The 10,860-nt window shown below is 33.2% G+C and overlaps 2 protein-coding genes across 5 annotated transcripts; both read right to left on the bottom strand.

Annotated features, from left to right (window-relative positions):
• Positions 1-20: 20 nt before the first annotated feature.
• On the bottom strand, positions 21-6,660 carry LOC139810661 (uncharacterized). Of its 3 annotated transcripts, none has more exons than XM_071774412.1 (9): positions 6,524-6,660; positions 4,076-4,522; positions 3,858-4,007; positions 3,273-3,587; positions 1,841-2,925; positions 1,475-1,578; positions 1,250-1,276; positions 909-1,085; positions 21-420 (listed from the first exon to the last, which is right to left on the bottom strand). In XM_071774412.1, the coding sequence occupies exons 2-5, from the start codon at positions 4,502-4,504 to the stop codon at positions 2,701-2,703; spliced, it is 1,119 nt and encodes a 372-aa protein (XP_071630513.1). In that variant the 5' UTR covers positions 4,505-4,522; positions 6,524-6,660; the 3' UTR covers positions 21-420; positions 909-1,085; positions 1,250-1,276; positions 1,475-1,578; positions 1,841-2,700. The 3 variants fall into 3 exon arrangements, with proteins under 3 accessions (XP_071630513.1, XP_071630512.1, XP_071630514.1); XM_071774411.1 differs by lacking the exon at positions 6,524-6,660 and adding an exon at positions 4,922-5,078; XM_071774413.1 differs by lacking the exon at positions 6,524-6,660 and adding an exon at positions 4,922-5,077 and having other exon boundaries at positions 3,936-4,007.
• Positions 6,524-10,772, bottom strand: Hpf1 (Histone PARylation factor 1). Of its 2 annotated transcripts, none has more exons than XM_071774407.1 (5): positions 10,471-10,772; positions 9,542-10,084; positions 9,305-9,453; positions 8,960-9,198; positions 6,524-7,945 (listed from the first exon to the last, which is right to left on the bottom strand). In XM_071774407.1, exons 1-5 carry the CDS (start codon positions 10,615-10,617, stop codon positions 7,644-7,646), a joined length of 1,380 nt encoding a protein of 459 aa, XP_071630508.1. In that variant the 5' UTR covers positions 10,618-10,772; the 3' UTR covers positions 6,524-7,643. The 2 variants fall into 2 exon arrangements, with proteins under 2 accessions (XP_071630508.1, XP_071630509.1); XM_071774408.1 differs by having other exon boundaries at positions 10,436-10,767.
• Between the last annotated feature and the right edge of the window lie 88 nt (positions 10,773-10,860).

Raw genomic sequence — 10,860 nt, forward strand, 5'->3', positions numbered from 1 at the left:
TAATAAAATAATTGAATGTGTTATTTTATTTTAAGATTTATTTATTATTTATTATTAATTAACATTAGAGATACAGAAAATTGGTTACAGGCTTCTAAAAAAATCTTACTAATTGTTCACTAAATTCGATATACAATTTCTTAACAATATATACGCCTAATCAGTTATAAAAATTTTCTTACTTTTAGTCATCCAAGTTAAAATATTTATTTTTTCTCACAAACTGGTTGATTTAGCTTTATGTCAATAAAGTACATATATTATATTTTTCTAACTAAAGTATGCTAAAGTACAACGTGCTGATACCTCTCAACCTGTAGATGACAATTTGTTTTCCAGTAACTATCACAAAACTACCATACTGTCCTTGGTTTCTTTAATCTCTTCGTTCCCCTCGTTAGCAGTACGACTAGAATACAACTAGAAAACAACAAATTTTCACACAGTGTGTAATACAAAACCGTATTGCTTGCTTTTTTCCACTATTTACAATACGATGTAAGATTATTGGAGAGAAATATTCTACAATATTTTTTTCGACATTGAATTAGTATCTTATGTATATATATTATCCTATTTCTTCGGTGCATTATATTCTAATAAAACTAATATTTAGTTTCTAATATAATTATACAAGATGTAGGCTGTTTGTTAAATCTTATGTATGTAGAGTTTCTAATTTCGTTAGAAATCTCGGGAGAGAAAGATCAAATAGTTCCATTCCCATAACCCGCAGCTGAATGTGAAAATAAACAAAGTATTTCGAAACTCTACCGAGAAACTGAAGATGGCAATTATTGTTTTATAAATCATCAAAAGGTTAAATACATTAATAGCTTATTATCTGGTTGACACATGACACGAATTAGAAAATTATAAATAATAAGTCTATACGTCTTAAAACTCACCACGCGTCTTTGTATCGGGATTACTATCGGGATTCTATCACGGTTATCCGTTAATTTGTGTATTGGTGTAAGTTCAATTTCCGGTGGCATGATATAATCTTTGACTTCTTCTTCTGCTTCTTTTTTTACTTCGCCTTGGCTATCATTCGTTATGTCAATCCGGTCCCAGCGCGGTTGCTTTAATAAGTACACATGAGAGTTCAATTTAATTTATAATTAACTTTATACATAGAGGAGTTTGCGAATCGAATAATAACAATAATATACGATTAAATTATTGCCAATTTCTTTTAGTGCGCCCTATGTATATTGAACTGATCGATCTATCGTTGGATACTTACGTTTGAATGAATACACCTTATATACCCCTAAAACAGATATTTCCTACTCAGTATGTCTGTCACATGTACATTTTGTTACATTAAAAAAAATATATATCTTTTCTTTACTTAAATACTTAACAAATTTATTACTTTTATTTCTTCATGTTGAAACCAACACATTTTTATTTCAATTGCAGCAATTATTAATTAATAGTTTTGGAATTAATTTATGTATAAACTGACCCTTGATAGCGGATGATATCCACATATCCACGGTTTCGAGGATACTGCCACAATGCAAAACATAAGTAAGCATATTGTCAACGTCTTCATCTTTCTTTCTATTTCTGCAAAATCGTATCACATATAATTATAAAAAGTGACGTTTTACCGTTGTAATATTAAATATGTACTTAAAAAAAATCGAATATTATAGTTACAAATCAGTTTTCCACGAGCTTAAAGATAAAATTGTGTTAATATAACAAGAATGAAGTGATCCTGACACAAGAGTTCTATGAATTTTCAAAAAAATTGTTCTTTCTGAACAATATCTGTTATCATGAAAAAAAATTTATAACTTTATAAAGTGAATGATAATTAATTCACCTGTTTTCTTCCAGCGATAATACTTTCTTATTTCGTGACTTCACTCGTCGATGGTCACTTTAGACACAAATTATGAGGAGTAAGTTCTTCGAGCTGCTTTTTATAACGTCGGCGATAAGATTTTTTTTCACTGCTATTAATCGATAACGCCGTTTTATTACATTTATTTCGTTGCTAAATCATTTCTTCGTATCATCCGCAACATATATTATTGCGTAGTGCCATTTACCCTTTTGACTCGACAGTGACGTAAAACATACGATATATACGGTAATTGTAAATATTTATTTATTTAACAGAAAATGAATGAAATGGTCGAAGTAGATAGACTACCTTTTTTTTTTGCTTGATCTTATTTATACTTTTAATTTCGAATTTGTCCTCCACAGAAGTGTAATTAAGACTGGGAATTAAGTATAATATCGAAAAACAGAAAATTGTTGCTCTAATAGTTTAGCTTTGAAATTTTAATTCTTAAAAATTAATTTCACGAGTTAATTTCGTCAACTTTAATTTTTATTTCAATTTGTCCATAGACCGTTATTTAGTTAGGACGATTGTAAATATTCAGCAGTGTACGACTTTGTGTGCGGTCTACTTTTTGCGTGTTGATGTAGCATTTCCAATATCGTGCATCCATCGCACAAATTGCCAGAATGGCAAATCTAGCGTTTTTTTTTTTTAAGTATTGGTTCTTGGAATACTGGCGAAATTGATTATGATTACATTACTGGAATAAAACCCAAATATGACAACGAAGAAAATATAGTTTTTATTAATGCACATTGAATAATAGACAAATAAAAAAGAATTCGCCAAATACATCTATTAATGATATTAAGGGCATGCGAAAGTTATCTTCATTCAGGTGCAGAGGCGGCCGTTTCGAGGGCTTGCTTCTCCTTGGTCAATAGAGTGATTTTCTCGCCGTATTTCTCACGAAGACTTTGAAATAGAGATAACTGGGTTTCATATTCTTTCTTAAGATCGGCGTTGAGCCGCATCGCCGCGTCCATTTTGCTAATCATCGTGTTATGTCGATCGCGTTCCTCGGAAATCTTCTTTTCCATATTATCAACTTCAGCCTGCAATCACATGTTAGTTTAAACGTACAGTAATCCTAACACTAATGATGCACACTATCAATGATAATTTATAATTAAAGACTTTAGAATGCTGAAGAAAGCAGGTGAATTGACAGGAATCAATTCGATCGGAATTCAATCTATATATGGATGGTTCTAATTCTCGAAATTAATCCCGAAGTTCCTTCACGAATTCCTTCTAAAAGCCAGAAGAGAGCTCGAGAAGAGAAATAAATGAAAGAAATGATGAATGCGAAATCTTTTCTTCAAGCAAGAGCCTGTTTGGGGTATCTTTTTCATTAATCGTAACTCGCACATGTAGAAAGGGAATAAAATCATCAGCTCACTTGCAGCTGTTTCACCTCCATGTTACGGATCTGCAATAGATCCCGCGTGATCGATACCACCTCCTTCAACGAGGTCACCTGATTGTTCAGGGCGTTGATCTGGTTCTCCTGATTCGCGACCACGCGATTACGTTCCTCGTACATCAATGCCGTCTGTACCAGCTGTCCGCGTAATTGTTCCACCGATTGTTGCAGAGGAATATCCTCGTCGCCGCCGTGATTCATTATCGCGTCGTAGGATGTTTGCAAGGCGGCCAGCTTCGTCTCCGTGTCTTCCAACTTCTTCCGGTAACTGTCGCACTCCTTTGTTCTTTTCTGTCGGTCATATAAGGATTGTTAGACTTTGCACGAATGTTAATAACATATAAGGTGTATGAGGGATGGCAAGATTCCGCTCGCAAAGTCAACTATTTAATTTATTGTAGAAAGAGTTGTAGGATTTTTTAAAAATCAATAACACTTGTGAAATATAATAATTAGAATTAAATCCAAGATATCATCAATATACATTATATATGTTTCAGCGTTAATTCTGTGGAAAGAGATATGACAAAAACGACCCCGCAAGAAAAACTGATTTTTTACTGGAGATTCAACTTCATTATCAAGCTGAGGTGATTCGGTTCTTTCAGGACAGTCCGCGTTCTCGGAGGATTTTCTCACCCGCACTTCCGCCTCCAATTTGGATATGCACGCCGCATTGTTACCCTTTGCATTCTGCTTTGACGTATCGGCCTAAAGATAATAATAATAATAATAATAAATAGTGAAATTTGTCAGTTATTTATTGCTTTTGCTTTCACCTTTTCTTCATTAGCAGATTTTGACGGTGACGTCTCTTCGCTTTGAAGAACGATCGCAGAACTGTTAGATTCTTCAGTGGAAGTCTCTTGCGCCTCGGCTGGCATCACATCCACGTCCTCCGCAGGCGCACGAATGATCTCTGTGACTATATTAATAGTCTCTGCAGTGGGTAGATCTGGATTGGCGACTTCTTCTCCGACAGGTATGTTCGCGTCGTTTGTTGCTTCTGTCGAACGCTCGGTTTCAGCCTGCGCGTTTAATACCTCTTTTGCAACTTCTCCCGCGGATGCGGCTGCATCTTCCGGCGTTACATCGGTGTTTTTCATCGCGATAATTGCGACTGTATTGTCAGCGCAATCCGGCTTTATCGCTTCAACTGGGGGCGCGTCTCCGCCGGCTGTGAGATCTGATTCCTCTACTTTCGACATCGCTCTTTCTCCTTTTTTCTACAAGAGTGATGAAAATTGTAATTTTTATTGTAACGGTCAATTCAACGTGGTAATTCCGAATCACGAAGAGAATGGAAAAAGACAGCAAGGAAAGACGGTTGACTTAAAAAAAAACAGACGATTGATACTTTTCTTTTGTTCACATTACGTTCTCTATTCAAGCGAATAGATTGAATAGAATGTCACGCGCTAGATTCTTAATATAATAATATTATATTCTCTCCCTCTAATATAATAATATTAAATAATAACTTTCAACATGTATGTCATGAATTATCAGAGCTAATGACTGTGTTAATGAAATGTTTCTAATATTAACATTTGAAGTCCACAATTCTAAATAGAACAATTCATTGCTGATCATGAACGGTTTGCGATATGTCAAAGATAATTTACCAGAAAGGACAGTGCACGGGTATATATCTGATATTTTTCAAATAAAATAAAACACTTTCATCGAAACACCGCTGTTAACCGGAACGACTGGACATCGACGACTAAGCAGAAGCGTAAAGTATTTTTGGCTGTTCGCTGTTCGTTCGCTATTCGTTCTATTTTGAGCATCGTCTCAGTTGCACTTTAATAATATTCGTATATAAAGGTATATGACATAAACAGTTTGTTTACAGAGATTGAATTATTTTTACTTGTATTTTTGTATTTTACTGAATTATTTTTACATTTCTTTTATTAAGCATTATAAATTAAATTAATTAAATCATTTGATTTGATATTATAAAATGAGATTCAACATTATAAAGGACAATTAATGTGAAAAATTTGTAATAATCTCAAGAAATATTTTTCTCGATAAATACCTAAATTAGATATTAAAATTAGTTTAAATTCAAATTTAATTAAGTTAAGTAAACCAAAATTGTATTAAAGAAATTCAAGTAAATAGCTACTAATTTTATATACGATTGTTTCAGAACATACAGCATTAATGATTTGTCTGAAAATTTTCCGAAAGTATTTTAAAAATATTATTCTATAAGGTTCCTTATTTAAAGAAAATTAATATGAATTTATTCACTTACCAATCTATAAAAAGTCAAATTGATATAATAATAAATATTTATAATTCTCTTATGTTGCTGAATTGAAGTACAAATTCAATAATCTTTAAATTATTTATGAATTATAAAAAATAATTTTTCACATCAACATGGGAGGGAAATAACAAGGTAACTCATTGTTTCATTTCAATACTGATAAAACTCTCTCTATATTAGTATATTCTTTATTTTCAGTTTAACATAAAGTTATCACCTAAATTTTATTTCATACATACATTCTTCCATTTTCGCTTCAGTATTCAAATGGTAAAAAAACGTGTATGTGTGTGTGTGTGTTGAAACAAAACATTATATTACTCGATAATAAATACTAATAAATCAATAAATTGAAATAATTTAATAAGATAAAATAAAATGATATAAAATAAGTCAACGGTAAAAAAATGAAAAACAACATCTTTTTCCTTTAACATCTAATAATAACTGGCACAAGGCCTTGTACAAATTGTTGTAACAAACAATTATTATTTGATCCACTACGACTGGCGATGTCGAGTGAAATGTTATCCTTGGATACCTGGTAATATCTATCAAGTTAATCGATTCATCGTATTTTGTTGTTTATCCGACATAGAGGATATTTTCACGATGATAGTCAGTTTTTGGGTATTAATCCCACGCTTCATCAGTAAACATTTTATTATCGATAAACACGTTGAAATTGACCTCGGCAGAAACTAAGCGAAATTCGTCATTTCATTAAATTTTATTTAAGTGGAACGTAAATGATTATGTTCGTTTAAATGATTACGAAATGACAGATTTACTCGGTTTCTGCCATCCAGTACTATAATGCATAATAATAATTCTGCAGATTTTGGTGTATTTTTATTGACAAAATTTATAGCACTTTGTTATAGATCTGTTTTTGACAGATTTAGCCATTCGGGTATATAAAGTTTATGAAAAACTTCCTTACCTATTGCTTTGTTACCTGTATCGAAAATACCTAATATCAGGTGGAATCGAAGACTATTCGTCGGCACACTCTGCTTGAATTCTTGAAACAAGCTAAATGTAGCCTGCGGATTGTTTTGATGGCACCGGCACCTCACCTCTTATCTGGTGCACACGCGCACGATTCATGTCGGTATATTCGCTTCTTCTTTCCTTCGAAAGAAGGGGAAAGCCTGTGAGAATTCGATGGCCTCTCATACTCTTACCTCTTATCTATATGCACGCATGACTTATATCGGATATTTTTTCTTCGAAATATAAGTTAAACAGAGGCTATTGATTCGGGATAGATTTAATTACAATTTTATCTGGGAACTGATTTTTATAGTGTGCACTTGTAAACACAGAGACTGCGGCTATTTACTCCTAATAAAATGATCTTTTCAGCATACTCCGAAAAGGAGTTTTACTACAATTTTTCTATCCGTGAGTGTATGTAAGCGCAACATAAATTCGAATAAAAGAGAATTCAAAATATATACTTTTACAAGTATAAGAAGACATTTCGACCAGAAGTATCCAGATAACGAAATCTGTGTCCGTCTCTGTTGATATTTTGCTGATGCCACTAGACATAACAAATCCAGCATCAAATCTGTAATCTTTCACAACAAAATTTGTCGTAGACTTGATAAAATTTGTATTCGACAGATTTAGCTGTCTGGGTCCTCAATTGTATTATGCTCGATTGAATTAGGTGAATTATATCCAGAGATATTTTTTATTTTAATATGAAAAATTCATGTTTATCTGCATTGAGATATATCTTTCATCGTATTTATCATTTTCCTTTATTCTTTATCTTTATTTTGTCACTGGAAAATATTACAATACCTGTACTGATCCTACTGTTCATATTATCACTAATTATCACTTTATAAATACCATTTCAAAAAATTTGACATTGAATCAAAGTATTGAATAATATTAAATAATAATTCACACACACACATATAACATATACATACAAAATGCAGTAATTTGTTCGCAATAAGGTATCAGACAGATTCCATAAAAAGACCGTTATGCAATCAAGATTTAATAAAAAAATATATATGAAAGTCGTCTTTAAATATATTTTTTTAAATCACACCCAAGTCACAACCCTTCTTCCTGTTTTTCAAATGTGCTTCGAATATTTTCAACAGATGTGGCCTTTTTAAATGAGTGTAAGCGATAGACAGCATTTGCAGAGCTCTAGTTTGTACGTGAATGCTGCCGTTCGAGAAGAGATCGTGTCCCAGCTCTAAGCAAGTACCGAAGTCGCATTCGTCCGCGGCTATCGTCGCCAACCTTACGATCTCGTCCAGCTTCGCGATCGGCGTTTTTCTCTCTTTCGGAGTACCAGCTTCCTCTATCTGCTTCAATATCTTTTGCAGATCACCTATATAAACCAAGGAGATACTTATTTACTTTGCATATGTCTATAACGGCACGAAATTTATGTAATAATAATCGTGAATGATTTGAAATTGAAGTTAAATTAGAAAATAATGATTTGAAATACTTTTTGCCGTATGTATAATTGAATACATTAGTTATCTGGTATGTGGTGCAACCTCACAATACATGACTCTATAATTCTTTTCGTTTTTAAAAACACAAAGCAATCGAACAGTACAATTTATCATATAAAAATATCCTTCCTAAATATTATAGAAAAACACTTATTTAAACATTAAATTTAAGCACATGGAACACTACATTAATGCATTTAAGGGGGTCGTCTGGTCAAGAGGCTGTTTTTTGGGGAAGAATTTTTTGTAAGGAATCATAAGAATACACTTTTTTGAAACTTTTACATCATATTTATTGATATTTGAAGAGTATTTAGAAATTTTTCCAAGTTGATATATGGCCAAGAATCCGCTGTAGAGCGCCCCGACGACAGCTGTGTAAAAAAAACGGTACCCACGATTCCGGATCTCCAGTTCATCCTAAAAAAAAAAAATTCCTCTTAATCTGTGGATGTGTGGCTATCGTGTGAACTAGAACCAAATAAAAATATTAAAATTTCAATTTTTGCCAACGTTTTGAAAAAGTTTCATTATGAACTTTTTTCAAAACGTTGGCAAAAACTGAAATTTCAATATTTTTATTTGGTTCTAGTTCACACGATAGCCACACATCCACAGATTAAGAGGAATTTTTTTTTTTTTTTTAGGATGAACTGGAGCTCCGGGGAATCGTGGGTACCGTTTTTTTTACACAGTTGTCGTCGGGGCGCTCTACAGCGGATTCTTGGCCATATATCAACTTGGAAAAATTTCTAAATAATCTTCAAATATCAATAAATATGATGTAAAAGTTTCAAAAAAGTGTATTCTTAGGATTCCTTACAAAAAATTCCCCCCAAAAAACAGCCTCTTGACCAGACGACCCCCTTAATCGTACTTACTGTCTGTCGCTGCCAAATCTCTGTAACCCAATTGAGTCTTTTTATCATAAGGAACTACGATGCCTGCTCTGTGAAAGGTTCGTGCTACAACCCGTCTCTCTCTCGCTCGCATGTCTGCGGTATTTTTCTCCAGAGTTATATCGTGCTGTTTGGCAAAATTCTTCAATTGCGAATGCAAACGCGTTATGCTGGTCTTCTCGAAGGGATTGGCTGACTTCACTTTGTTTTGCAAATAACCGCTGTAATTTAAATAATATAGATAATAAAGGAATAATATAAAAGACTGATATAAACCTGTAGACGCAGATCTATATTAAATTTCTAAAATTTTCATATTCTACTTACTCGATAGCACCGAATATATTTTCTGCGACAGGTTCAAACACGCCATTCACGTTTGCTCGATTCGTCGCTACAAACATTGGTTTTTCAGCGGCATCATCTCGCCAGTAACCAAAATGTAATCCTTCCTTATCATCGCATTTCACAATAGTCTGTGGATATAATTCTTATGCTGAATCTACATTTCTAGAATACTTATTAATGCAATGTCATTTGTAGATATTGGTTTATTTTGTGTACCTGAAATTCCGGAGGGTCATAATAATATCTCCAGTGTGTCAAGTATTTTTCCTTATCGTTCTCACTTGAGGATATTTTTATCTTACCATCCAGCACGTCGTACGGACCCACAAGTTTCAAGCGAACAGACTTACAAGCCGAAAGAGGATTATCTTTTGATATACTTTTACAAAACTCGTAGAATTTAAAAAAATCATCCGGCATCTCGACCAGAAATAGATCCATAATAATTCTTTCAGCCTCAGATTTATTCTCAGATACGTTATGTTCGGTTGAATTATGTGAATTATATCTATTCAGCGATATTTTCTCTCTCTCAGTCGACGCTTCTACTTTATCACTAGAAATGTCCTTATCATTTTCGTTGTTATCTCTAACGACATCAGTTCTCTCTGGACTTGGGGAAAGATTATGTAAATTTCTTTCAGAAGGCTCCTGTGTCTTCTGCAATTTTCTTTCTGGACTTTTTGAATGCGCTTTTCCATTATCTTTAAAAGGATTTTTTCTCTTCTCTCCAGTCGCCTTCTCAGTTTTTTTTTCTACCTGTAAAATCGAAAAGAGATAAGTAACGACTGTACATTCGAGCGATTCCGCTCAACTTAATCGGCGATTGAATTTAACTGACAAAATTGTTTAAAGCAAAATTTTGAACTATATAATTCGTTGTTTCCCTAATCATTTCTTCCATATGTACAATCAAAACTAACAATTCTATCCAAGTTAATAAAACACACAGTACAGGTATTATTATAAGTTAATTACCAAACAAAAGTGAATCAAATGTTAACATATTAATCAACTATAAACGGGTTTATTGTAAATTATTCACCGAGCAAGTTAAATCATACGTTAATATATTAATTAATCTTAGCATATCAACCGCAAGTTTGTTACGTTTTTCATCAGTTGAAGATTACATTACACGTTACCGTTTCCTTTTTTGGCGGGTGCTTATATTTGCTCTGATGCTGCGAATTTTTTTGATAGCACTTAACACCGTACTGGCAGGGAACTCGCGGATCGTCTTTGTACGCCTGCATTTGGGAGTCCTTGTTGGACGACATCGTAAAAAACATATTACACTGCTCGATTTTTCGTCATTATCGATAAATTAGGATCTTTGTATGCGGTCCGTAAGACGCAAAATTTTTTTTTTTTAGGGTTATATCCCTCGGATGAGGGATTTTATAGTGCCATAAGACGCAAAAACACACCGTTGAGGTTATCTGCTTTTTAGATGTCTGTTCCACGTTCCACTGTTCTTTGTGGCTACACTGTTGTACTTTCTGCACTTTACGAGGTAAATATATACATAGGCC

Source organism: Temnothorax longispinosus, chromosome 3, assembly GCF_030848805.1.
Source record: "Temnothorax longispinosus isolate EJ_2023e chromosome 3, Tlon_JGU_v1, whole genome shotgun sequence".
Lineage (NCBI taxonomy): Eukaryota > Metazoa > Arthropoda > Insecta > Hymenoptera > Formicidae > Temnothorax > Temnothorax longispinosus.

Coding starts and splice junctions, on each gene's coding strand:
- LOC139810661 (XM_071774412.1), bottom strand. CDS start 4,504: ATGTCGAAAGTAGAGGAATCAGATCTCACAGCCGGCGGAGACGCGCCC. Junction 3,588..3,857: donor ATAATGAAGTTGAATCTCCA/GTAAAAAATCAG, acceptor TATGACCGACAG/AAAAGAACAAAGGAGTGCGA. Junction 2,926..3,272: donor TGGAGGTGAAACAGCTGCAA/GTGAGCTGATGA, acceptor ATGTGATTGCAG/GCTGAAGTTGATAATATGGA.
- Hpf1 (XM_071774407.1), bottom strand. CDS start 10,617: ATGTTTTTTACGATGTCGTCCAACAAGGACTCCCAAATGCAGGCGTAC. Junction 10,085..10,470: donor ACCCGCCAAAAAAGGAAACG/GTAACGTGTAAT, acceptor TCGATTTTACAG/GTAGAAAAAAAAACTGAGAA. Junction 9,199..9,304: donor AATATATTCGGTGCTATCGA/GTAAGTAGAATA, acceptor TTTAAATTACAG/CGGTTATTTGCAAAACAAAG.